This window comes from Mesocricetus auratus, unplaced genomic scaffold (assembly GCF_017639785.1).
Source record: "Mesocricetus auratus isolate SY011 unplaced genomic scaffold, BCM_Maur_2.0 Super-Scaffold_100010, whole genome shotgun sequence".
Taxonomy (NCBI): Eukaryota; Metazoa; Chordata; class Mammalia; order Rodentia; family Cricetidae; genus Mesocricetus; species Mesocricetus auratus.
The window spans coordinates 81,320,282-81,348,137 of record NW_024429194.1 but is presented as its reverse complement, the minus strand read 5'-3'; the positions used below and the strand labels follow the sequence as shown (position 1 = coordinate 81,348,137).

Genomic DNA, 27,856 nt, shown 5'->3' with positions numbered 1-27,856 from the left:
CTGGAACAATGTCCCTTCCTGTGGAAGCTTCATCCCACATGGTCAGAAGGTGTAGTTTTTGGTGGATATCTAGCTGAGCATTGCCTCTTTCTTTTTAAATTTATTTTTATTTACTTTTTAATTTGGGAACCGGACTGGAGATTTAGGTAGTCTGAATGTGCCGTTGAGGGCACATCTCTTCTTGGTCTTTGGCACCTAGTATCCTGGCAGGGATGCTGTAGGCAGAGGCCTGTCTTGCCCTGCTAAGGTTTTCTTTTGTGTTGGTGGCATTGGAGATGATGATACTGAGGTCCCTGATGCTGGAGTTGGTCCTGCCCAGTGGCAATGTGGGAGAGCCCCAGGCCCTCAGACAGAGCAGTGAGACTAATGCGTGTCTGCATTTGTATGCACACCCATCTTTGAGTTGGCCTCTGAGATGTTGCTTTTTGGGGATACTGTGGAATGTGATTGGGTTGGTAGACTCATGGAGACCCTAGCCTGAGAAAAAAAACCATGTAGACAAGATGATGGGAGGGGAGAGCTGAGGAGGTTCCATCGACTCTGGGGTGTCTGGGAATGACCTTCTGGATAAGGTGAATTCTAGTTGAGATCTTAAGGATATGGGGGTGATTGGTAAGGGGTGTTAGGGTTCCCTAGGCTGGGCAGAAGGAGTAGAAGGGTGGAGCCCACACAGGGCTGGGACGGGAGAGGGTATCTGAGAATCTCAGAGGTGCCTGGGTGGAGGGCCTGTGTAGGAGAGGCTGGTTACAGGCCCTGGGGACAGACCATGTCCCTGGAAAGGGCAGAAAGTGAATGAGCGAGAGAGAGGCTGTTCCCATTTAACCAGGGAACAATGGAGGCCAGTCCTTCTCTCTCTCTCTCTCTCTCTCTCTCTCTCTCTCTCTCTCTCTCTCTCTCTCTCTCTCTCTCTCTCTCATTCATTCATGTTCCTTGGGAACAGCTAGGCAGCATGTTGGTTAGAAACATGGGTCCTGGGCTGGCCTATCTGGGTGGGGCTTACGCTACTTGATGCCTCAGTTTCTCCAACAGCAAAGTGATTTACAGTGAGACAGAGGGTGTGACAGAGAAGTCTCCACACAGTGGAGTTGTGTGAATGGCTGGTGTTCATCATAGCATGAACCAGGCCTGGGTGTGGAGCTTAGGCTCGAAGTGATCAGAGGCAGGAGCCTGCTCGCACTGGGCTCTCACTGGTGGCAGCAGGCTGTAAGAGCATGTCAGTGCGTGACACTTGCAGTAGCAAAAACCATGGAGAAAAAGCATGGCAGCCTTCTCATTGTTTGTCTGGCTGGTGTCTCCCTGGTCTGGACCTCTCCCCTTTGGCCTGCTCTGTGGAGTGCCTCTCCAGTCAGCGAGGGTCTGGCTTCCATTAGCAATGGGGTTGAGTGGCCATTGGATCTGGCTTAGGAAAGAATACAAGGGCAAGTTTGAAATTCAACATTACATTTAGTAGGTGCAGGACCCTGGGGCCGCTGCCTTCTGTCCCTTCCATTTAGACTCCAGATCCGAGCTGGAGGAGGCCTGCAGGATGTAGGGGATTTCCTTCACAAGTAGCCACTCTGCCTCGGAGAGAGGTGTACAGGGTGGCCGCTGCTCCCAGCTTAGTGATTTATCACTGCCACAGGCTTTGTCTCTAGGATGAGGGAGTGAGGGAGGTCCTATTTAATAACCCACAATTTATATTTAATAATAACAGTGACAGTTCAACATGGCCTCTGATTGAGCTGTGTGATTTACTCAGGTGCCCCTGAGACCCTGCTGGTAACTTGTCAGCCTTTGCCTGAGTAATGACTGTCTGCAACTGGGGCCTCCATCTGTGAGCCCCGGGGCTGAGAAATCCCAGGAGAGAGTCCTCCAGGCATCAAGACCCTGGGCATGCAGGTGTGACAGTGGACAATGAGAGGGAGGGACAGGGTTACTGAAGTCTGCCATGAAGGTATCTGGGGAGGGGAGCACATTTCGTGTTAAGCAAGTGACTCTTTCCTTTGCCCTCTTTGGGTCACTGAAGACATGGTCCAGACCCCCCCCCCTCAGGTGGTTCAAGGTGCTGGAGAATGTAGGGACAGGAACAGCAGGGCTAGGCTTAGAGGAATCTTCTGGTCCCATCCCTGGCAATTGGCTGGGGTGACACCTGATCCCTCTTTTCAGAGGGAGAAACTAAGGTTTTAGAAGGGAAGCATATGGAGCTAGGACACCCGTTTGACTCTGGGCAGTGGGCTCAGCCACTAGCTAAGAGGATGAGACTAAGCAGGAGTGGACTCAGCCACGTAACTGCGTTCCTGGACAACAAACATAGCAGCTGCTTCTGTTTTCCCAAACCTTCCAGATATTATGTGTGTTTGTTTGTGTGTCCATGTGTATGCATGTGTGTGCATGAGTGTGGTGTGTTCGTTTGTGTGCACATAGTATGTGGTGTATGTGTGTGAGTGTATGGTATGTGTATGTCTCTGTGTTTGCATGTTTGCACATGTGTGCACATGCACACGTGTGTACATTCGTGTGAGTGTGTTTGTACATGTATGTGAGTGTATGTTGTATGTGCATGTGTGTGTTCATTTGCATGTGTGTGCATGTACTCCTTTGCATGTGTGTATGAGTGTGTTTGCACATGTGTGCATGTGTGTGCTGTATGTGTTGTGTGTGTGCTGTGTAAGTGTGAGTATGGTGTGTGTGTGTGTGTGTGTGTGTGTGTGTGTGTGTGTGTGTACTCATGGAGGTCAGAGGTGTAGCCCCTCAGGAGCTGTCCACCTTAATTTGGAGACCTGAATCTTACTGCTCAGGCTCAGCCTCCTGTCTCCACCTTACCAGCGCTGGGTTGCAGGCATGCATGTCTGTCCAGTTTCTGCTCAGGTTCTAGGGACTGAACTCAGGGGTCCCTCTGCTCCCCGGGCCAGTGCTTTCCTGACTGAGCTAACTCCTCAGCCCCAGCCTCAGATCTTTGCACAGGCTATTTCTGTGGCTTCTCTAGCTCCCGACTCTGTGTGCTCTATAGACATCCTTCCTGTGTCACTCTTTAGGAAAGCCTCCAACTCCTACCGGTCATAAATCTGGCCCTGTCCCAGCTGTAGATGCTCTTTCTGAGGGGGGCTTGGCTCCTAGGCACCCCTGCACCCCTGCCTGGGCCTGGGCCCTAGTACAGCAAATGAAAAGAGGGAGACAGGAAGGTGATGAGGCCAGGAAGAGCCCTGGGGATGCAGGGGGGTTGGGGCCTCAGAGGTGCTGCAGCGTTTGAGGGAAGCGGAGTGGGCCATCCCAGCTGGAAGGACCAGCTAGCTGAAGACTGGGAGGCAGCGGGAAGCACAGGCCAAGGGGTGTGCATGGGCAGGGTGGCCAGGTCACCTTGAATCTGCCCTTCCTGGAGCACCAGAGCACAGAGAGTGTCAGGGCAGTTGTGTTCTATGGATCTGACCTCTTGCTGCCCGTCCTGGCCTTCAGTCTCCTTTGCAGAATTCTCAAACAACATGGCCGATGCCCAGACCCACAGCTGCCTGTGTGGCAGGAACCTCAGACTTCAAAGCATCCTCTTTCCCTGGGGTAACTGAGGGACAGCACATCTCTTATGAGGCCTGTGTGGGTGTTTGACACCAGGCATGTTGCTGTCCAGGATGGCTTTTGGGGACAGAGTGACGGCATTTTACTCACTGAGTGATCTTCCTAGCCCCCTGAAGTCAGCTTCCGTGGATGAAACTGTGAGTGAAACAGCCTCCTCCTCCCCTGGGCCCCTTTTATAGCCTTTAGTCACCTGTAAAGTAGAGATGCTGGTGGGATCTGGTGCAGAGGGTTAGCAGGAGGGGAGGAGAGCAAATTCGGGGACACGCTGAGTTCCCAGACACCGGAGTGAAGCTTGCTCTCTTTTTCTGCAAGGTTGGGCAAACAGCTTCGCCGCAGAGCTGAGCTCGGGAAAGGAGACTTCAGCTCACTTGCTCTCTGGGGATCTCTAGGCTTCTATCTTCACTGTGCTTAGAAGCCTCGGGGTGCAGGGAAATAAGGTAAAGTTAATTAAAGAGCTTGGGCTCCCACAACCCGATGATGTTGATGAGAGCCCTCGGCTGCCTGGTGGCCAGGTCTCCTCTTAAGGAGAGACTGCTGATTCCACCACACTCCCAGCCTTCCCCCTTCCCTTTCTCCCGATCTCTTTGACTTAGCCTTTGTAACATTATGACATTTGTAAGGTGTGTGTGTGTGTGTGTGTGTGTGTGTGTGTGTGATGGGTGGCAGAGCACATGGATTTGTTTGGTTTGTCTGAGTTCCTGTGTGCCCTGGTAGGTAGTCCAGCACCATTGGCTGCTTGTGATCCTGTCAGCACTGTCAGGATAGGCAGAGAGCACAGGTGGGGGATCCCCCCCCCCCCGTCACCCTGTGCCTCCCCTGTTAAATTGCATTGGAGAGGAGGTGCTGGGAGTTCCAGAGGACATAGGAAAGGTGAGAATTGCAGGGAGAGTTGCCTTCAGGATCTGTTCATGCACTGCCTCCTTCTGGAAGCTTCCAGGAACCCAGAGTGGGTTAGGGCCCTCCCTCTCTGGTTTTCAGCCCTTCCATTGCTCTGTTACAACTGGGGGCTGCAGGTTTGAAGTCTAGTCGAATCTGTAGCTGCCTGCACTCTATGGACTCCTGGTGGGTGGGGCCCTAGCTTGCTCATCCCTCTGGCCCTCACTGGTCTCATAGGCTGGTACCAATTAGTACTCAGTACTTGTGCTAACATGGAATGGGTGGATGGAGAGAGATGAGAGCCCAGCACCTTCCTGGCTGCCCATCATTGGACTCAGTTAGCAAGTTTCTCCATCTTTCCAGTCAGCCTAGCTCCAAGATGCCAAGGTTCTGTCTTGGCTTAACAACCCCCAAAGGGGGATCAAGGGTGCTCCCCACCATGTGGTGCCTCAGAGATGGAGGAGAGGCTGGTGTGGCGCCTCCACCTGCTGCAGATCCAGCATGAGGAGGCATCGTGTACATTAGCATGCTGAACCCATGTCTCTCATAAGGTGTTAATTAAATTTCTTCGAAGTATATTGTCTGAAAAAAAGGATAATTAGAAAGATGTCTTTAAAAGTATTTATGTAACTGATATGGTACTGCTTTTGGTTTGACGCATAATTAGATTTGAACACGACTCCTCTAGCAGCAGTTTGGAGAGGGCTGCTTGTTGAAATGTCATTGCGTTGTTTTTAAGCGTTGTAAGCCTGGTGAAGTCATTTAGTTGGGGATGTGGTACGGTCTGCGAAGAACACTGGATTGGGGGCCGATGGTGGTGGGTCCTCAGCCAGCTGAGAGGGCTCCTGGGAACAGGGATAGAGCTTATTTAGCAATATTCTTTTAGTTTCTGGACTGTTCTTGTCCTGGGAGGTGAAAACCCAGGCCATGGCTTCTGCTTGTGTCTAAATGACAGTGGCAGAGCTGGGCTCAGGGACCTGGCGTTTTGACTACAGGGGAGTTGCTTTCCACAATCCCAGAAGGCTCTTGGTGTCAAAATGACCACACTGTCTTAGTACCCGGAACTCACCTGTCTTTTGGGGCCCCTCCCGTGCTGTTTCCCTTGGCAATGGGGCTTCTACATTCTTTGTGCTGAATGCTGAGCTCAGGGCCAGTTCTCTTGAATGGACCAGGGATTTCAGGCCATTTAACGTCAGCGGGGCAATAGTGCCCCCCAGGGGTGAAAGCTGGTTTTGAGAAGTTGAAAAAAAAATATGTGCCTTCCAGACAAAGCACAGACAGCTAGCGCGGGAGATGGAGTGCTTCTGTGATGTTGAACTCAGCAGTGATAGCGAGCTAGGAAATGTTCCGTTAGTCCAGAACAGCTGGGCTCTAATTGCAGGCGCTGCACGTGGGCATGGGATCTGGCACTTACAGAGGCTCTCCGAGGTCCCACATTGCTGTGACCAAAACAACAACAACAGAAACAAAAAACCCAGACAAAGCAAAAGAAAGGATTCATTTTGACCCCTGGTTGGAGAGTGCAGTCTGCCATGGCTTGGAAGGCCTGGTGGCAGGGCCACCTCAGCTGGTGCTCAGCTCTTACGACTCCAATGGTGTCCCCTACTTTCAAGGGAAAACCTTTAGGGAAGGGTTTCACAAACTCCCAGGTTGATAACAAAGATGACCCTTACACCATGAGACAGAGGGGAAACGGAGGCACAGGAAACAAGAACATTCTGCTAGACCGTCCAGACGTCTGGTCATTTGGCTCATGTTCAGATGGACACTATTTGAGTTGGTGTGGCTGGTAGGGTGGACTGGCTGTGTTTTGGAGACCCGTCACCCCACAGGATCATGGCTTTGTGACCCCCCCTGTAATCCACAGCATCTTATCTCCTTGCAGGGTGGACCCCGTGCCTCACGACGCCCCAAAGCCACCTGGCTACACACGCTTTGTCTGTGTTTCTGACACGCACTCAAGGACAGACCCCATCCAGATGCCCTATGGTGATGTGCTGATCCATGCCGGAGACTTCACGGAGCTGGGGCTCCCGAGTGAGGTGAAGAAGTTCAATGAATGGCTGGGTAGGTCCTGTGCACTGGCCACACGTGGCCCTTGGGAGGACGTGGCACCCAGAGCTGCCCTCTCCCGATAGTCGTCATCCCTGCCTTGCCCTGTGTTTCCCGGGCCTGTGTCCTGTCTACCACCTTGGGGAGCCTTCCCTGGCCTCTCAGACTTGTACCTCTCTCCCATCCTACCCTGGGCTGTGACTTCCCATTTGTTTGTCAGAGTCTTTAGTATTGGAGACCCTCCTAAAGGGACTTGGCTCACAAGCGTAAGGTCCGCCCATGCGTTCAGCCTTGAGTGTCTGGCGTAGGTGCTAGCAAAAAAGCCACCGGTGAATGAATGAATGAATGAATGAATAGCTGAGTTGGTGCATGAAGAATGACTTTCTGAGAACAGTGATGCCTCTAATCGTGTGCTCATGGCTCAGCCTCCAGTGAGGAGACCCCTCTGTTCTATGGCCCCTTGGGGGTCACAGGAACCTGGGGTGGTCCATCCCATGGGCATCAGTTGGCGCAGATGACAGGGCCTGACCCCACAAAGTAATGGGTAGGGCTTTGCCCTGGCGCTTTTCGTCTTCCAAAGATATGAACTAGCAGGGTCCCCCCCCCCAGCATACACCTTGCATGTTTGGGAGTCTGTGGAAAAGTCACAACGAGGTGGTTCTGTCTCCACCTTGGGGAGGAGTGGACAGATGGATGGCTCCTGGGTAGCCTGGGGCACAGGCCTGCTGTTCGGGAGAGGAAAAGCAGGTATGTGGATCCCGCCCACGGGAAGCTCCCCAGTGGCCATGGCTGCCAGACCGTCAGGTCCTTTGCAGCCTCTGGGTGAGCCATGTGCAGCTGCCTGGAGCAGGGGACCAGCCATGAAGCGGGGAGCTGTAGACAGTGAGAGGCCTGGCTCTGCCTGTGGAGACAAATATTTACAAGCAAGCCTTTGCTTCCACTTGGCAGGCTTGGCACTTTAAATATTGATTTTTCAAATGGGGAATTTTAATCCAGGCTCATTTGGGCTAGAACGTGTGAAAGCGAGGGTAGGGAAGTGTGTGGCCAAGGCCAGTGACAGCCAGGTGCCTCCCTGGCCGTTCTCTGGGCTGCTTCCTTCGGGGTCCTCTGTGTCCAGGGTGGCTCTTTGTCTCTTCTGCTATGAGTGATGAAAGACGAGAGTTTCCCTCTGGCTGGGTCAGGGTCACCACAGGCCAGATACCTACTGTGTGCCAAGCCTGGCATGGCTGGTTCTTTTCTACTATGCCGTGGTGAGATTGTGGCCATAACTTTGGAGAGATGTTTCTTTGTGCATTCTCTTTTGACAGATGAGAATTCATGGACCCTGAAGTATGGCTCAAATTTTTGAACTGAGTGGTCTGTGGGCCTGGAAAACCAAGGGACCATGGCATGGGTATGGGCTGTGGCTTTTTCCAGGGAAGGGAAGTCTTCAAGGGAAACTTGGCTTGGAGTCGAGAGTCAGCACAGGGTGTGGCCAGATGGTTTGGGGCAGAGCATGGAACCCTGAAGGCTTCCTCCCACAGGCCTCTCTTCCTGGCTCCCTTGAAGTCTTTGGAGAGGTCAGGGATGTCATAGGGTAGGCTGAACTGCAGGCTGCAGAGCTGGGAGCTGCCTTCTGTATTCTTGATCCAGGCCTAAGAACCAGCCACTTGGTGGAAATGTTATTGGTTGCTAGAGTATACAACTCCTGCTGGGAGAAGAGAGGCTCCTTGTGTGTGTGTGTGTGTGTGTGTGTGTGTCTGTGTGTGTGTGTGTGTGTCTGTGTGTGTGTATAGAATGCATTGTGGATACAGTGTGTATTTCCTAAGTATCTATTCTGTGGTCTCCTGTGTAGAATCACCCTCTTCGGTCCTGATGACACGAGGGAGCACCTATTGTTAGCTTCATTTTACAGAGTAGAAAATCAAGGTCCAGAGAAGCAAAGCAACTTGCCCAAGGCCACACAGCCAGTGTGTGGCAGAGCTGGGATTCAAACTCAGGCAGTAGGACTCTTGGGTGGGCTCTTAGTTGCATCTCCTGCTTCACTGTCTGGTGCTAACACCCCGGGTTTGCTTCCTGAGCAGGTGACAGTGGCAGTTGGAGTTCTGGACCTCAGTTACCCCATTCTGCATGGTGGCCAGGCACCGCTACCGTGTCCACCTCCAAAGACAGATCAGAGGTTGGCATGGGAGGAACAGTTAAGCTTTGTGTACTGTAGAGTGTGGAGTGCGTGTCACGGTTGCTTCTGTGAACCGGCATTCCATATCCGGGTTCCCTCTGGAAAGGAGCGGGGGCTGGGAGGAGTGACTTGTGATGAGGTGGGCTGGCTGTGAATGCATGTTTACCTCTCTACTTCTGAGTGTGGACATGAGATCGCAGCCGTCAGCCGTCTCCAGAGACAGAGAACAGACCAGGAGAAAACGCTCTTTTGACTCATGTCCTGGGGGTGTGGTAGTGCAGGCCTTGGGCTGGGCGGTTATGGGACACCCCGCAATGGACAACCTTGGACCAGGCCAGAGGGTGACACAGGGTAGAGCATGCAGAGCTGGGGAGGAGTATGAGGCAGAGGGCGTGGCTGCTGTAGGCCCCGAGGTGACACAGGGTGTGAAGAGGGCTGGTTAGGAAATGGTGCTGGCCCTGAGTGTGATGGAGGCTCTAGGGTTTAACGGGAGGGGGGGAGGGGCTCCATGACTTCCCAAAGGCAGATGTGGGTGGCAGAGTCAAAGTGGTGGCATCATGGGCAGCTACCCCAGAAGGTTCCAGAATGGATGTCTGGGTCAGGAGAATCATATCCTTTGTCATGGCCTTGCTTTCTTCTAGTTCCTTAAGGGAAGCGTGTGCAGATAACGACAGAGCCCCTGGCTCTCAGACCTGGTCCCCTTGGTGACTGGTGTTGCATATCTGTCCAGGACGGGACGGGGGGGCAGCGTAAGAGAGTCCCACTTGGCTCTTCAGTCGTCCCAAGGCATCCACGAGCCTTTCTTCCTGCTTGTTTCAGGGATAGAAGTGAAGTTTCTATCCAGGCTGGTTCCCAACAGACAGGAGATTTAAAAGCTAGCGCAGACTCTCAGCGAGACAGTGAGACCTGCCCAGGGTTGAGCAGCCCATCCCATGCTGCCTCTGAGCTGCTGTCAGAATTCAGGCATGTGTGTGTTGTCATTATTACAGACGTCCATCTGGGTCCTTGGAGGGGTAAAGGTGGAAGCTGCAGCATCACCCCCTGTTTCTCCTGTGACTGTCCCAGTTAAGAAATGGCTGAGGGCACATCCTCCAAGTTCTCAGAGTTAAAAGGAAAAACGTGATACTTGCTGAATGGAGCCAAGGAACTTCCTTCTTCCTCCTCCTCCTCAGGCAATAATGCCGTCACCAGGCAGCCCAGACTTGGCCCCCACCCCCAGGGCTGGTTGATTAAGGGTTCCCTGGGTGAGGACACCAGGCCGGATTTTGCTGCTGCCAAATGATAGATGGCAGAGCATTTGGGAAGACGTCTGCTCTTTGTTGGCCTGCCCAGGATTGCCTCCTGGCTCCTGGCTGGGATACACAGTCTATATGGCCTTCACTGCGTTTCCAGCTTCAGGTATCTGTCCCTGCATGCCCCAGGGTGGTCAGGAGGCTGAAGGAAGCTCACTCCTTCCCATCCCTGCCTCTAGTCTTTGCACAGTTCTCCTCCCTGGCCTCTGAGCCGCCTCCTTCTCCGTCACTTCCTTTGTGTCCTGTCCTGGTCCACGAAGGGTTGTCCCCTCCATTCCTTCCCCTCAACCACCTTAACGGCAGACAGTGAGTGCCCCAGCTTTTATTCCCACACAGACCAGTGGGATAACTCTGGGAATTATTCTGCAGGGCCAGCAGACAGCTCGGATCCTCCCCCTCCCCACAGGTGCCATTAGGCTTTCAGGCTTGCTCTCCCCTTTTGCAGCTCTGCCCCACCCCCATGCACTGTGGACCAAGCTACATCTTGCCATGTGACTGACTAGTGGCTGATATCTGCCTATCCGGGCCCAGATGTTTGTCCTTGCAGCCTGCTTGGCTTCTCCACTCACCAGTGTCACCGCGCTGAGTGCCTGTGGTGCTGGCTCTCCTGTGGGCTCCCGTGAGCCTCTGAAAGGGCTGGAGATGGAGATCAGGCTAGCTCGGCCCAGCAGAGTGAGGTCTGTGAAGGGCGGTTGATTCAGTCGCATGGCCTCGGGCAGAGGAGGGCGATGGGGTGGGGGTGGGGGACCCTTAATGGAGTGTTTAGAAGTTATAATTAACTTTTCCTGGCGCCCTGGCATAGAACGATAGGGAAGACAATATAAAAGGGGGCCAAGGATTTAGTTAAATAGAGCTCGCTCTTCTGCAAGGAAACCCTTAATTAAAATCTGCGAGGGAGGAAGGCGGCGGGGGGCGGGGGTATAGGATTTACTGCAAACCCAAGTCTGGATCTTGCCTCATTTGTAGCATTGCTGTGGCTGTGTGGAAGGCCCAGGGACTGCACACTTTGCCTCTTTGCAGTTCAGCTGGGTGAAGGAGCCAGGGAGAATGAGTGGCCCTGCCAACCCCCTGCAGAGTGGGCACTGCTCAGAGCCTACAGATTCTGATTATTCCCGTCAAAAAGTGTTTCAGATGCTGCTGGGGTTTGGTGACCCTCCATGGCCACCTTGCTGTCACTCCTGATTGGCTCTCTCTGGTAGGGTGGCCCTCACCTCTTTGGAGGCCAATCTTGGGCTTGGATGGGAGGGGCTCCGTAGTTCTCAGTGCTGGAGTATCAGGGTGGGCGGGCCTTATGCAGACACATGCATGTCAGGACCCAGAGACCTTGAACTCAGGGCCCCGGGACCACTGGTGCCTCTGTCCTCAGCAGCTGGTTAACCACCCTCAGTCCCATCTCAGTCACCCTGAACCTTCCCCGTGGGACTAGAGTTTCCAGGTCCTGTCTAGGAAGCTGCACTGGGGTTCACAAGCCTTATGATGTTATGGCCCCAGTGTGGCTTAGTAGGGGGGTCCGTCTCCCCCACCTAGCTGTGGGGACAGGCAGGGGTCCTCATTCAGCCCAGTGGATACATTCCTGGGTCTGCTGTGCTCCCTGATGTGAAGGTTCAGCAATAATAGCAGGGAAGTATTTTTCTTGACCCCTGAAGTTGTGATAGTTAACCAAGTGAGAAAAGGGATCATTTAGCAATGGGCAGAAGACTCCAGTCAACTCACAGAGTGGGGGTGTTACCTGACTGTGGTGGGAGCTGCCTTGCAAGCCCTGAGGGGCCTGAGCTGGGAAAGACTTAGCCATGAATTTCCTGGTACTGGTAGAGGGGGGGGGAGCTCAGGTGCCAGACCACTTGCTGCAGCCTCTGGGGTCTAGCCTCAGCTCTGCTGAGGTCATCAAGGGTTTTGGGGGTGGGTGGGGCAGGCTATATCCAGGAGCCCCACTGGCTGCAGGGTGGCTGGGGGTGGGGTGGGTCAATATTCACTGGCTGTAAGGTGGAGATTGAATACATAAGACAGAGGCTGCTGGGCCTGGGACATTGGGGTTAGTGTTGGCTCAGACTGACCTGGAAGGGCAGAGGGCCAGGGCCAGGGCCAGGGAGGAAAACAAAGAAGGGGTTATGGCCCAAAGGTGTGAGAAGAGGAGACTGTTGACCCGGTCCTCATAAGAGAATGAGGTGAGATTAAACTCCCATGGGGATGCCTTAGTTAGGAAAAAATCGAATCATGGAGGTGCTCACTGACTCACAGCAGCTGCCTGCATGAGACCTGCTCAATATTAAGCCAGTCGGAGCAAACCTCCACGGGTAGGGGAGGGCTCCTAAGGCCCAGCTGCCTTTGAGGAACCATTGGCAGTTGCTGGTGGTTGGGGGAGGGGAGCTGATTTCTTTGGGGGCATGGCGGCTGGTAGGCTGTAGTTGCTTCAGTGAATGGCCCTCACTTGTGCATCTGGGCAGCATTGAACACAGAGGGATGAATGAATGAATGAGAGACAGAGAAAGGAAGGAAAGAAGGACAGAAGTAAGAAAGGAAGGAAGGGAAGGTAAAAGGGGAACACAGAATTGGATCCAGGGGAACTATAGGGGAGCAATAGGGGTGCTATCATTGAAATACATTTTATACATGTATGAAGCTCTCAAAGAATAAGCTAAAGCAACCAGTAAAAATGCCCGGAGTATATTGTTTTCTTTTGAAAGCTAAAAACAGTTGTTGCTGAGTGTGTTTGCAACCTGGCAAGTGGGTTCTAGCTCACCGTATTGCACATTGCATCAATATTCTGACATTTTCAGGAGCCAAGACTTGGCCCAAATATTAAATTTTGTTGTAGTTGCCTTTTTCTTTTTTTACTTTTTAAATGTTTTTCTTTTTAGATTTAAACTTTTTTATTATACTCTGTTTTCATGCAAGTATATATAATGTGCTTTTACTACACCCCCTATTTGAAAGCATATTATTTGGTAGGGAGGGGTTCATGTGAGGTCATGAGACAAGTTGGTGGGATCAGTTCTCTCTTTTCACCTTTATGTGGGTTCTGGGGATGGAACTCAAGTTGCCAGGCTTGCACGGCAAATGCCTTAACCCTGTGAGCCATCGTTGTGACCTCATTTTCTTTCTGAGACTGGTGCCGTTTCTGGTGGCTTTTCTCTCTGAGTCTGATGGGGTAGTCACCGTCACCCGTGTGAGAAAGAGTGACTGACGCCTAGTGATGTGGGGGTTGGGATTCATTTAAAAATTAATTTTCCATGTTCTTTATTAAAAAAAAAACAACCCTTACAAAGCCAAACTGTGTTTTAGGGGCTAAAAGGGAGAAAATTAACTTCTAATAAAGATGAAAGACCTGAGATTGGAAGTTGTAGTGGGCAATTTTGGCTAGCCATAATTACAGTATTTTCATGTTAATGCATAAGCCCCTTGAAAGGTGTGCTTAAGCACTAATTACCTATTTACAATAGAGTGGCTTCTCAAATGAAATGAGACCCGCTTGGGTGTGTGTGTGTGTGTGTGTGTGTGTGTGTGTGTGTGTGTGTGCATGCATAGTATGGTTCCCTATGGTATATTTTATATGCTTTTTGGTTTTTTTTAAGGACCATAGGCCAAAATATATATGTCTTAAATAACAGCAACAACAGTGATAATAATAACAATGTGCAAACAAGACATATGTATTTCTCTGGAAGCCCTGGACTGCTCAGGAGTTCTTGCATGGTTTAGGGCTTCAGTTTTTGCTTATTTGTGTCCCATCTTATGACACAATAAAGCACTTCAGTGTTTGTGATGGATTAAAAATGAGCACCAGGAGTATTAACACTTGGGGCTTCGTGGCTCTGTGAGTGGGAAATCGGGGCTTGAGCTTCCTAGGGGCCGAAGTGAAACTGAATGTCTGGATGCCAATCCTGTGATGCCTCTCCCTGTTGACACGTCTCCTTTAGCTCTGGGTTCCACCGGCATCTTTCCCCGTGGGAGGATCTCGTCAAAAGATTTTATGTGAATAACCACAAAAGTTCGTTTAGTGTTTTCTAGTGTATAAAGCATGCCCCTTTCTGTCACTCACTTTGAGTTTTCTGTCCCCCACCCCACCCCACCCCTGATTCTTTTAGACTGCTTGAAGTTTCTTTTCCCCTCTGCTGGTTTGGGAAGTTTTTCTTCTTTTTTTGCTACATCTACTTAGTTGCATCTTTATCTCCTCTACGACTCAACAGTAAAGTCAACCAGTGTCACCTCTGTCCCCATGGGCACCTGCACTGCCCCTTCCTGCCCCTCCTGCCATCATCTCGCAGGCATCTTTGCTTCCCGGAGGCTCCACTCCTTGGTTGTTTTGAAGTCCACCCTGATGGTCATGCTGGGCATTTGTTTTCAGGGTGCATCCCTCAGTTGGCATTTGCTGAGCATTTGCAAAGGCTGGGCTGACTGCATGTCCTGGGATTCAGCAGTGAGCTTCTATTAGGCCAGGGGAGAGGACAGAGCACGTACACCCAGAGCTGTGATAATGCAAGGGGGTCTGGAGCAGAGAGAAGCAGGAGAGGGTAGGGCTCTCAGTGAGGTGAAGGCTGAGTGGAGATGTGGATGGATGGGGCTGGCATTGACCCCATCCCAGCTCAGAGGCAGCTGCTGTCTTGGGTCATCTGAAGACCCGGAGATCCACAGAGTGGCTGAGCGAGGGTAGGACAAAGTCCAAGAATTCAGAGCTTCGTGCAGAAGGCGCTTTGGTGGGCTTGGGCCTTGGATAACGTTTGGACAAAGGAAAGGTGTGCTCAGTTCTTGTAGCTTGAGTAGGCTGTGGGACAGCTGGGAGCCTAAGGCTGGAGCTGCTACGCACGGGTTGCTGTGTTCCTCCTGCCCCGAGTGTCTATAGAGCACTTCCCTCCCTGACTTTGTGCTGGATGCTGGGGGAGACAGTGACAGGGACACATGGAGACTCTCACCCTAGACACATTAAGACAAGAGGATGAGGAGACAGCGGAGAGAGAGGCTGGGGCCAGGCTGGGCTGTCCCAACTTCAGTCCCAGCTCATCTGCCTCCGGATGTGTCCTGGAGGACAGGTGACTGTCCTCTTCAGTGGTGAGTGTAGTGTCCTGGATGGAGGACACAGCATGATCCTGATCTTCCCTGTTACCCTCAGGCTCATCAGCTCTTGTCATCTCTTGGTTAGGGAGCCTGTGTTAGTTAATTTTTCTCATGACTCTGACAACACCAGCTACAGGGAGAAAGGTTTCCTCTGGCTCATAGTTCCAGGGCTCAGTCCATTGTGGCAGGGAAGGTATGGTGACAGGTAAGTGAGGCATCTGGTCCTATTGTGTCTGCCCTCAAGAAGCAGAAAGATGAAGGCTGCTGCTCAGTTTGCGTCTTTTTATTCAGGCCAGGACTCCAACCTAGGGAATGGCGCCGCCCAACCCTCCTCACTTAAGCCTGGGAACTGCCTCGTGGGAATACTCAGAGGGTTCTCCTAGGTCATGATGAATTGAGTCAAGCTGGCCATGAAGATGAGCCATCATGGTGTGGATGGAGAGCTAGCCAGCTGCTTCTTCAGTCTGGAAGTGACTCTTGTATGACATGCTTCCTCCTCTGCACAGACATGCAGGCATGGGTTTGGATGTGAAATAAGCCTGTGGGTTTTTTAAATGTCATTTTCATATTGGATCGTATTCCAGAACAGGAATCATCAGGAAGCCAGGAAATCCTGGCCAGCACAGAGCTAAAGTCTTCTGTCCCCGTGCACAGAGCTCTAAAATGCCTGTAAGGTTCTGTTTCCTCTCCCCACCTCCCTGCACCAGAATCCACACCTGGGCTCAGCATCAGTCTCCTGGGCCTGGCTTCATCTGGAGAATATTGTCACGCAGAGAGGAGAGGTGGCAGGTGCTGGAGTCTGTTCCCAACCCAGGGCAGAGCTTCTCAAGGGAGAGGTCTGCTGTCCTGGTCTAGTCCTTGTGTGAATGTGGGTGCAGGTGGGGGTTCTTGTGTGTGTTCCTGTGTATGTGTGTTCCCGTGTGTGTATGGTGCATGTGTGTTGGGGTCCCTGCGTGTGTTCCTGTGTATGTGTGTTCCTGTGTGTGTGTGGTGCATGTGTGTGTTGGGGTTCCTGTGTGTGTGTGTGTGGCATGTATGTGGCACATGTGTGTGTGGGTGCCTGTGGTGGGGGTGAATGTGCATAGGTATTTCTGTGTGTGGTACATATGTATGTGGGTGCATGTGTGTGTTGGCGTGTGTGTGTGTGTGTCTTCCTGTGTGTGTGTGTGTTCCTGTGTATGTGTGTGTTCCTGTGTGTGTGTGGTGCATGTGTATGTGTGTGGAAAATATATGTGGCACACATATGTGTGTGGTGCATGTGTGTGTGTGGTGCATGTGTTTGGCACATGTGTGTATGTGGGTTCCTGTGTATGTGTGGTGTGTGTGTGTGTGTGTGTGTGGTACATGTATGTGGCACACGTGTGTGCAGGTTCCTGTGGTGGTGGTGAATGTGCATATGTATTTCTGTGTGTGGTACATATGTGTGTGGTTGCATGTGTGTGCACATGGAGGCCAGAGGTCAGCTTCTCCACCTTGGATTTTGAGGCAGGGTCTCACTGGGCCTAGAGCTCACTGCTCCGCCTAGATGGCTGGCCACAGAGCTCCAAATATCTCTGCCTCCCAGTACTGCGATTGCCAGCATGTGCCACGGTGTCCTGCGCAACATCTTCACATGGGCACTGGGGGTTGTCAAATGAGTCCCCACACCGGTGCAGTGAGCACTTTACCAACAAATCATCCTTGTAGTCATTGGAATTTTGTTTTAAACCTTTAAAAACCTCATTTTGTTTACATCTGTGGTGATGGTAGGGTAGGCAGGCCATGACATGCACGGAGGTCAAGGGACGGCCCACAGGAGTCAATTCTCCCTTCCATCATGTGGGCTTTGGGGATCACAGTCAGACCACCACTCTTGGCAGCAAGCCCCTTTACTTACTGAGTCATCTCACCCGCTCATGTTTGTTGAAATCAAGTCTTATTATACATAAGCTACAGCCCACGCTGGTCTCAAAAGTGCCACCCTCCTGCTCAGTTAGGACTATACGTACGCATGCTCGGGCCTTGCATTTGCTCTCATAGTGACTCATCTCTGGCTTCATCAGGCTCTCTGCTGGGCAGGTTCCCAGTGAACTCAAGGCTTCTCATGTCTTACAAGTACCCATAAGACATCAGTTTTCCCCCTGAGGATCACACCCTAGACTAGCAATTTCCAGAACTCTCTGAAGTAGTAGAAATGCATTATACCTGTGCTGTCCTCAGGATCCACCAGCCTCATGGAAGTAGCAGGAACTAGAAATGCCAGTGTGACGGAGAAACTGAATTTTGCATTTTACTTGTTTGTAATTAATTTGAAATGAAGTAGCCACAGGAGCCTGTGGCTATGCTGTTGGACAACACAGATGAGTCCAGAGGGATGTGTGGGTACTGTCCTTGTCACAGACATGGAACTGGCTCCACTGAACAAGATAGCTATGATATAGTGACAAGGGATGATGGTCTATTGAGCTAACACCAGTGAAAACCAAATCACATTGAAGTTGCTGGTAGGATATGAGAATTCCAGCCTCCTGGGTGTCTATTGAAAAGCACATTTTTCTCCAAAGCCAAGTGTAAGCACACAGCAGTTCATAGAGGTTTTCCTTACTTCTAATTTGAGATAGGCAGCCTCAGGCCTCAGTAACACTGTCCCCACTTCACAGATGGGGAAGCTGAGGTCCAGTGTGGGCTGGAGATCAGGAGCCTTGATACTCCTGGGTGATGCTCTCTCCTTAGAACCACGGACAGTACCAGTTCCATTGGTAGAAGGCATGCATCTCTTAGCCCAGTGGTTCTCAATCTTCCTAATGCTGCAACCCTTTAATACAGTTTCATGCCATGGTGACCCCTACCATAAAATTATTTTCATTGCTACTTCATAGCTGTAAGTTTTCTGCTGCTATGAATCATAAATATCTGTTTTCTGATGGTCTTAGGTGACCCCTATGAAAGGATCATTTGATTGCCGGAAGGGTCATGACCCACTGGTTGAGAACCATTGTTTTAGCCCCTAGTCCAATTTCCAAATGCACGTCCCCCTTCACAGACACGGATACTCTGGGCCTCTCCCTGCATCTACCCCACTGTTGTCCCATACCAACAGGAAGTAGAACCCCTTGAGGCTCCTCCATGTTGGAAAGGCAGTTGAAAGCCTAGACTTGTGGCTAAATTAGAGTTGGACTCTAGTTGTCCACCCATGCCTGCCTGCTGTGTGACCTTGAGCAGGATAGCGAGCCTCTCTGAACCTTAGTGTTTTCCTCTTCAGAAGAGAGAGAGGCCCTGGCAGCCCCCCTGTGAGTCTGAGTGAGGCAGTGTAGGGGCCGAGGATGCTCAGGCAAATGCAAGGTGAATTGAGCACCTCTGCCTCTCCTGCGTGTGGTGCTCTCGAGAGGCAGGGGCAGTGGCTGCTGCTGGGAGTGTGGGAGGGGCGGGATGTACTGGAACCAGGCGGGAGGGGGCTGCTTTCTGAGGCCCAGCCAGGTGACAGTGGTTGGCAGAGCTCTGGGGCCTTCCTGGGGGCACCAACTCCTCTGGGGATAGGGTACATGAGGCAAGCCTGGCATCTTGGCACTGAGACCGGGTATGTTCTTCCCAGGCCTAGCTAAAGACTGACCCCTGGGGGCAGCTAACACCCCTCCCATTCCGTGTACCTCAGGCCTCTACTTTGTAGGGCTTGTCTGGTTTTCAGAGGGGGCTGGAATGTGGCTGCACCCACCGTCCTGACTTGATTCATTTCTGCAGTGAGGCCCAGGCTTTTAGGATGGGGCTGAGATTCCCTCCCTGGCCTTGCCTGGCTGTGTGCTTCCCGGGAAGACTTGAAGAATCTTCACTCCTGAGTCACCGTCTCCATCCACGGCCTTGGTGGTGCTGTGTTGTAGGCTGCTGCAAGGTCTGACCATGGCAGTCCTTAGGGGATGTTGTGTGTGGATCCTGAGCCACTTCCCCCTTCAGCTCCTGTCCCCAGCATGTGGCTTTGGGTGTGTTCTGTCACCTCTCTGAGCCTCAGCCTTGTTTTCAGTAAAGGGGGCTGAGGTCGGAAGGGCCACGGGGCTGTGGGTCGTCAGGGCTTGGCATGGGCCTCGTGAGGGACAGATGCAGTATTGTGGTGTGGCAACTGTATGCACACATCCAGAGAGCCTGGGTGGGGCTTAGTGGTGGCTTTAATTATTAAAACCATCCCAGTGTGCACCTTCCTTGCTTCTCCATCAGACAGGGAAAAGTTCGGATTTAGCTCTTTGAAATTTGTTTTCAAAGAAAAGCAGATATTTGAAGTGCTGAGGTTTGTTCCTCTGATTTCTCTCAAGGAGAATTTCACACCTTTCTCAGAAAGCGTGAAGCAAATGAGGACCTGCAAGGGCCTTCTCGAGCTAATTCTGGGCTGGGTTGACAGCCGAGAAGCTGAAGGGGGAGCTGGGAGCTGACAGAGGGAAGTTGGATTCCGTCACATGGCGAACCCTCAAAATAGTCACTTCCCAACTGATGCCGTCATCGCAGCATTCTGGGGGAGCATTAAAAATTACTGAACCGTGAAACAACCACCCCCTTGATGTGGCGAGACCCAGGGCATTGTGGGTGACATCATTCTCTAGGCAGGAGGGGCCTGAACTGGGTAAGGGGAGAAATGGAGCTGGACACAGTCATGCAAACGGATGAGCCTGGATACATCCATTCTCTCTGCTCTGGACTGCGGATGCAATGTGACCAGCTATTTGAAGTCCCTGTCTTGACTTCCCCATAGTGACGGACTGTACTGTAATGTGGAATTGCAAGGTGAAATAAATACCCCTTTTCCCTAAGTTGCTTTTTGTCAGGTCTTTTATTATTGTTATTATTATTTTATCACAGTAGCCATATTGGAACTAGACTACCTGGTTTGGACTTGTCTGGTACCTCCAGGCCTGGCTCCACCCATCCCTTTGTTCCCATGGGCTGCTACGCTGTTGTCACATAGGTTGCATTGTTTCCTATCTCCAGTCTCTCTTCTGCGGCACCCCAACCTTTGTGTGTGGGGGGAGCTGCTGCTCTTCCTTCGATATTTCTAGTGCATACGCAGACCTCTCCCATACCCCTGGCCAGAAAAAGGCCTCAGCTGCTTGCTTTTGCCGTACTTTCCGGTGTCCCCAGGAGACTTAGGTGGAACCTTTTTCCTGCTGTCACTGTGGGGGCTAAGAAAATGACTGTAGAATGAAGGACTGGGAAAACAGAGGCTGTGTGCGGCAAGGCGATTTACTTCAGAATTCCAAGTGGCTAAGGTATTTATTCATCCTGAAGACAGTCGACTTTACAAGAACTCTATTAGAAAATAGAGATCTTCAGCCTTACTCCTGGTCTATTGTGTGTGTGAATGTGGGTGCCTGTGTAAGTGTGCTCCTGTGTTTGGAGGCCTGGGTTGATGTCCAGGTCTTCCTCAGTCACTCTCCATTGCATTTATTGAGACAGCGTCCCTCACGGAACCTGGAGCTCACCGATTTGGTGGGCTGGGGGCCAGTGAGCTTCAGTCATCCTCCTGCCTCCACCATATCAAGCTCTGGGATTACGGCAGGTGCACATGGCTTCGGGTGCAGGGGATTTGAACTCTGGTCCTCATGCCTTGCAGCAGGAACTTAACCGCGGAGCCATTTCTTCAGCCTCCCAAACATGTAGGTTTAATCACTTCCTACTAATTATTCAGTTGTTACTGCAATGAACCTGATTTGGGATGAAACCTTCCCCCTTTTAATAAGTTGGCTGTGGCTGGATGATGTCCTAGGAGCCTTTTGGAGCAGCGTGTCTTCAGTAATCCCAGGAAGGTGCTGGCCTTGGAGCCTCACCTTCATCTGGGGAATGCTGTGGAATACTCTGGCAGCGGGGAACCAAGGGCAGCTTTCTCAGAACGGCCTTTTTAGAACTCTGAGTTCCCCACACGCTGAAGCTCTTCCTGCCAGGGTCCAGGCTGCAATAATTTCAATATATAAAAAATTAAAGACGAGTTGTTGGAAACGTGTACACATCATGGTGCATGCCACTCTGACATTTTTGATTGGTAATTTGTGTTGCCGCTGGCTTTTAGACAGGGTCTCATGTAGCCCAGAATGGTCTCCATAGCTGAGGATAACTGTGAATTGATTCTCCTGCCCCCACCTCCCTGGTGCTGAGATTATAGGCTTGTATCACAACATCTAGTTTACACAGTACTGGGGATCCAACCCAGGGATCTGAGCCTGCCTAGGGCCATCTTCTGGCTGTGGCCTCACCTTTGTCACTGGGTCTGTGTCCAGTCCCCTCTTCTTGTAAGGACCCTGTTTCATGGGGTTAAGTCTCCCCTCTGGGATCTCATTTTATTTTCATTACCTCTTAAAGGACCAGTACCCAAACATAGTCATACTCTCAGATCCTGGGGTTTTGAGCTTTGACATAGGAATGTGTGGGGTCAAAGTTCAGCACACACAGCTGTGAGCATCATCACTAGGACCCTCTTCTTTCCCATCATGCTTTTCCAGATGCCTTGCTTCAGATGGGGAACGGCACTCTTCAGTTTGGTGCAGGCAGCGTTGAGAGCCCTGCTTCCCCTCCACCGTGCACCTGCTCTGAAGATCTCAAGTCCACCCCTTCTCCAACTGCCTTGAAGACTATTAGCATTGGTTTCTGGTGTTTTGACTATTGCATTTATCTCCTGAGGCTGCTGTAACAGATTGCCATAACCTGATGAGTTTGACACAACAGGAATTGATCTGTTCCCAGTTCTGGAAGCTGCAAATCTAAAATCTAAATGTCAGCAGGCTGCTGTTCCCTCCCAGGGCTGTGGTGGGATGTGGGACAAGGGTGGGGGAATCTTTGGGCTTTTTAGTGGTTGCTGCCAGCTTTAGACTTCCTTGCTCTTGGTTTTTTTTTTAAATAAAAATACACAGCTTTCCTTCCTCCTTTCCAATCTGGATATTGTGTGTGCATCGTGTGTGTGTGTGTGTGTGTGTGTGTGAGAGAGAGATTCATGGATGTAGGGGGTCAGAGGGAAATCTTAGCTGTCAGTCCTCACTTTCCACCTTGAGAAGGGTCTTTTTGTTTGTTTGTTTGTTTGTTTTTCTTCTGTGTTCACTGGGCAAACGGCTGTGAGCTTCCTGGGAATCTTCATCTCCCTACTTTCTGTAGGATGCTGGCATTATAGATGCTCATGCCACTGAGCTCTCTCTCCAACCTGTGTTCACACTTTCATTGAGCATGTGTTTCTTTTCTTTGGGAAAGAGTCTACGCAGATCAGTCGCCCCTCTAGGAACTGGGTGATGTATTTTGCTGATAGCTGTCTACAGTTTGATCCTCGGATATCTGTTGTCTGTCTGATGGATAGCTGGCAAAGATGAGTCCCATCCTGTGAGGCGTCTCCTCACTCATTTGTTTCCTTTACTGTGTGAGTTTTTTAGCTTGGTGTAATCCTGTTCATCAGTGCTTTTACTTCTGGACAGAAAATTTCTGCCCAAATAAGTATCTCTAAATGTTTCCCCCTTATCAGTTTCAAAGTTTTATTATCTGCATGTAGATATCTAGTTTCCCTAGTCTTCTTTTCTCTGACATGTGCCGTCTGTCACATTTGTCAAGAAACCAAAGGCTGCGGCTGCATAGATTGTATATGTTCCATTGGTTTGCTGGTCTGTCTTTGTCCCAGTGCTTGCCATTGTCACTAGAGCTCTATAGTATGGTTTGAAGTCAGGTTCGTGTTATCTCCGGCTGTGTTGTTTGCTTCTGGTTGCCTTGGCTGTCTGTCTTTTGTGTTTACATATGAGTTTTAGGATTGCCTTTTCTAGTTCTGTGAAGAAGGTCATTGACATGTTTATGGGATTTCACTGAATCTGTAAACTGCTTTTGGCAACATGAACACAGAGCTGGAGAGATGGCAGCATGAATTAAGTGATTCACATGCAAGCATAGGACCAGAGTTCAGGTCGTCAGTGTCCATGTACATGCCAAGGTGTGTGATCCACGTGTTCCCAGTGCTCAGGAGGTGGGGACAGGATCCCTGGAGTAAGTGGCTAGCTAGGCTAGCAGGCTCAGTGAACTCTGGGTTCAAACGAGAGACTCTGCCTCAATATATAAGACGGAGAAAGTTCAAGGAAGACACTCAACACCAGCCTCTGGCCACTGCATGGACGCGGACACATATATGTGAACCTACACATGTGAACACACCCACAGACACATGGGAGAAATATCATTGAAATTTTGATGAGAATTACATTGAATCTGTAGATGGGTGTTAGTTACATGGTCATTTAAACAATATAAATTAAACAGCATTTATTGTTGGTTTATAGAAAAGTTACTGATTAAAAAATACTTTTAGATTTGTGTGTGTGTGTGTGTGTGTGTGTGTGTGTGTGTGTTTGCCGTGGTGCATATGTTGAGGTCAGAGGATAATTTGTGAGAAACTGAAGTCCTCAGACTTGGCAGCAAGTGCCTTTACCCACTGAGCCCACTTGCCAGCTCCATTTACTGATTTTTGCAAGTTGATTTTGTGTACTGCTGGCTTTCTAGATTTGTTCATCAGTTTTAAGAGTCTCCTGGTGAGGTATTTAGGTTCCCCCTTGGTGCAATAGACATCAACTCCAAACAGAGATAACATGACTTCCTTGTTTCCTATTTTTAGCCCTTTCATTCTTTCTTCTTGATTAAGTGGTTTGGTTAAAACGTCAAGTTCTATAGTAAGTAGGAAAGGTAGGATTGGATACCCTTGTCTTGTTCCTCCATGGTTTTCAAGGAAATTTTTTTCTGTTTCCATTTATTGGCTAGGCATATGCTCTGTATAGTTTCGGTTGTGTTGAACTATGATTCTTCTTTATTTAGCTTCCTCTAAGCTTTTATCATAAAGGGGTATTCAATTTTGTCAAAAAGCCTTTTCTGCAGTTGACATGGTCATGTGATCTTTGTCCTTCATTCTTTTGGTGTGTTGTGTCTTATGCATATAACTCAATGGCATGTGTTGAACCATCCTTGCACCCCTGGAACAAATCACCTTCGTCATAGTCTATGATCTTCTTAATGTGCTCTTGGGTTCAATTTGCAAAGTGTTTTATTGAGAATTTTTGCATCTTTGAAGATATTGGTCTGTAGTTTTCTTTTGTTGCCTGTATCCACTGTGAGCACTGTCTTAGACAGTATACTATTGCTGTGAAGAGACACCTTGACCACAGCAACTTGTATAAAGGAAAAAATTTAATTGGTGATTACTTACAATTTCAGAGGTCTAGTCCCTAATCATCATGGCTGGGAGCATGGCAGCATGCACGCAGACATGTTGCCAGAGAAGGACCTGAGGGTTCTACATCTGGATCCTCAGGCAGCAGGAAGAAGAGAGAGCCACTGGGGCTGGCTTAGGCTTCTGAAACCTCAAAACCCACCCCCAGTGATCCACTTCCTTTAACAAGGCCACTTTCTAATCCTGTTCAAGGAGTGATACTCCTTAACAACTAAGCATTCAAATATGTGAACCTATGGGGGCCATTCCTACTCAAACTGCCACAGGTATCATGGTAGTGCTGCTTCCCTGGATTGAGTTGGAAGCGCTCCATCCCTTTCTGTCCTGTGGAAGAGTTTGAGGCCCATCAGTATTCATTCATCTATAAAGGGTGAGTGAAATTCAGCAGTGAATCTGCCCAATCCTGTCTTTTCTTTATTGAGAAACTTTCAAAAATAGCAGTTTCAATCTCATTGCTTATTATCCCCCTTTTTAGTAGTTTTTAATACTCTTGGCTCAATTTTGGAAGATCATATGTATCTAGAATTTTTCATGTCTTCTAATATAATTTCTGCAAAATATTTCTTAATAGACCCATGATGCTCATCTTTACAAAGAACTAATTTTTGATTCCTTGTATTATTCCTTTATTCACTGTCTCTTTCTTTTCTTGGTGATTTTGGTCTTGTTTTTTTCTTATGTCTCCTAGACCTGGAGAAGCATGACCTAGACCAACATTCAACAAAAAGACACAAGAGTTAAATTATGTTGTAGATCAAATTGACCTAAAAGACATTGATGGAATATTCCACCCAAAGCCACAGAGGGCACATTCTTTTAATATGCTAACGGAATATTATTCCAAAATGGGTCATATTTTACTGTAAAGCCATCATCTCAAATATTGAATATAAAACAGTGTCTTGCATCAGAACAAAATGGAACCCAGTAGCAAGAGAAGGGACAGAAGTCACCCAGAGAGCAGAGAGGTATCATTGGAGAATCAGGAGAAATGAGAACCCCTAGAGTCAGACCGCAATAGAGACAAAACCAACAAAACCAGAACCTGCTGAACACTGGCAGTCTCTCTCTGTCTCTCTGTCTCTGTCTCTGTCTCTTTCTGCGTGCGTGCGTGCGTGTGTGTGTGTGTGTGTGTGTGTGTGTGTGTGTGTGTGTGTGTGTGTGTATGTGAGTAGGCCAGAGGACAACCTTGGGTATCATTCTTCAGGAGCTATCAACTCTTCTTTTGAAACTAGTCTGAGAATTGCTATTGAGGCCAGAAAGCCCAATATCCTCCCTACTCTGCCTCTCTAGTGCTGAATTACAAACATGCACCAATATGCCCAACATTTTTCCTTCTTTCCTTTTTTCCCATCTTTAACAAGGGCTCTAGTGATCAAATTCAGGTCCTTATGTTTGTATGAACTTCTTACTGGCTGAGCCATCTTTCCAGCCCAGCAAAGCCAGTTCTAAGAGGGAAATTTGTATTTATAAGTACTTAGCCCACAACACTAGAGAGATTTCAAAAAACAAAAAAACAGATAGGTGAATGATGCATCGCAGCACTGCTGTCTCTAGTGACTGCCAGACCCACCTCTGAGCCTAATTCAGAGCAATCCCAATGCTTGGCCCTCAGAACCACCAAGGCCAGCCAGTGCGGTTCATGGTCCACCTATCTTGACATTGGTCTGCCACACAGCTTTACTTGAGCTTTGTTTTTGTTGTTGTTGTTGTTTTGAGATGGTCTCATGTAGCCTAGTGCTTTAGTTTTGTTTTCTGTAGACATGATAAAATGCCCTGGCCAAAGCAACTTCAGATAGATCCCCCCACTCCTTTGGGCTTACAGTTTCAGGTTATACTCCATCATGGGGAAGCATCCAGTCCCATCCCATCCCATCCCAGCAGGAGCACAGATCGATGGACGGAGGCATGTATGACTTCTACTCAGTGCACTTTCTTTACTCCCATGCAGCTTAGAGTCCCCTTCCCAGGGGATGGTGCCACCCATGGTAGGCAGGTATTACCACCTCAATTTATGTGAGCAAGGTAATCACCCACAGACTTGCCCACAGGCCAACCTGACGATTCTAGGTTATGTCAAGTTGACAATTAAAACCAACCATCCTGCCTAGGCTGGCCTCAAACTCCCCATGTAGCTGAGGATGGCCTCGAACTTCTGATCCTCCTGCCTCTGACTCCTGGAATACAGGTGTGTACCACCATGACCAGTTTTCATTCTCACTTTTGAACAACAGGCAAAGCAGTCAAAGCAGGCAAGAGGTCAATCTGCCTGTGGATGAAGTTACAGAATGGATGATGAACTTCTTTTTTTTATTTAATTGAAATGGTGTTTGCTCTCTGGTAGTGTCAGAGTTCTCCAAGGCCTGTGACCAAGGCAGTGGTCCCTGAATGTCACCTCCCCTTCCTGATGCCCACTCCCAGCTTCTGCTTTAAAGAGCCTTTTGTTTATTCTTTTAGTTTTGAGACTATAATATGATTACATCATTTCTTCTCCCTCCAGACCCTCCCACCTGCCCACCCCAACTCTCCTTCAAATTCATGGTCTCTTTTCACTAGTTGTTATGGCATGCATGTGTGTATACCCATATAGCCCTAAATGTAGCCTTGTGTGTACTCTTTTAGGGCTGACTGTTTAGCACTGGAAAAACAAACAGGTCAGAAAGGCCACCTGTCCTGCTCCCAGCGTTCCTCTGTTGCCTATAGCTCTTTGTGTAGGGCTGAGGCCTCGTGGGCTCTCCCCATCTGGTGTGGCATGTCCATCGGTGTCACCCTCGTCCGGCTCATGTTTGGGCCGCCATATTGGTGAGACTTCATGGTTATGGCTTCTGATACTACTAGGAGAGACAATCTCACAGCAAACGCCCTGACACCCTGGCCCTTATGATCTTTCTGTCCCTCTTCCAGAACGTCTCCTGAGCCATAGGTAGCACTTGTGTCTTTTAAGGCACAACTGCTACTTCGGATATTCCCAATTTCAGATATCACTTTAACATTTCTTACAACTAGCAATGGTGCTTTAGAAATGGGGCCTGCGAGCCTTGGGCTGTTTGGATGTGCATTGTGCTTTTCCCAAAGCAGCTGACTGTTTTGTTGGTGTGTGTGTGTGTGTGTGTGTGTGTGTGTGTGTATGTGTGTGTGTGTACATGTGTGTGTACCTGCTGCAGCTCATTAGCATCACCCTCAGCACAGGGACACACACACTGAGTGCCTCCTGGGTACCAGAGCTCCACACTGGCTTTGTCTCACAGAGAGCTTGAAATGTTCCTGGGTGGTGTGGTGGGAGATGCTGGATTTCCTCAGCCGCCTTTTCTTGTTTGCTTCCCCTGTACCTGCCTTGGACTTGTGAGGCCCATCAGAGCCACCGCTCGGGTGTCTCCCTTGACTCTCCTTACCTTGCCCCATCCAGGTCTGAGCTCAGCTCTCCAGGGCTGTGGCCACCGCTTGGTAGCAGCTCCCAGAATGCTGCTCTCTGTGCAGGTCCCTTGGCTCGGCCCAGGTGCTCTGCTCTGCGTCCTTGTAGCTTTCAGACCTCTGCGCTTACAAGACCTGTCTTTATCCCTGGCTGAGCTTGTGGAGCTCAGGAGCGCCGGCCATCAGCAGAGAGTCACACGAGTGCACCAAGTGCTCTGGCCCATGGAAGGGGATTCTGGTCCTTCCAGCTGACCCACTACCACCAAT

The 27,856-nt window shown here is 50.0% G+C and overlaps 1 protein-coding gene across 7 annotated transcripts in view; it reads left to right on the top strand.

Annotated features, from left to right (window-relative positions):
• Nucleotides 1–27,856, top strand: part of Mpped1 (metallophosphoesterase domain containing 1) — a 72,537-nt gene that overhangs the window by 13,056 nt on the left and 31,625 nt on the right. For 4 of the 7 annotated variants that reach the window (XM_013111005.3, XM_040754067.1, XM_040754066.1 and 1 more), the window contains exon 3: nt 6,311–6,492. The exons of 1 other annotated variant lie outside the window; for it this stretch is intronic. In XM_013111005.3, the coding sequence (XP_012966459.1) occupies nt 6,311–6,492 (182 nt within the window). Of the gene's footprint in view, nt 1–3,967; nt 3,987–6,310; nt 6,493–19,701; nt 19,726–27,856 lie in introns of those variants that run through there. 2 more of the 7 variants (XM_040754069.1, XM_040754071.1) reach the window with 2 other exon arrangements.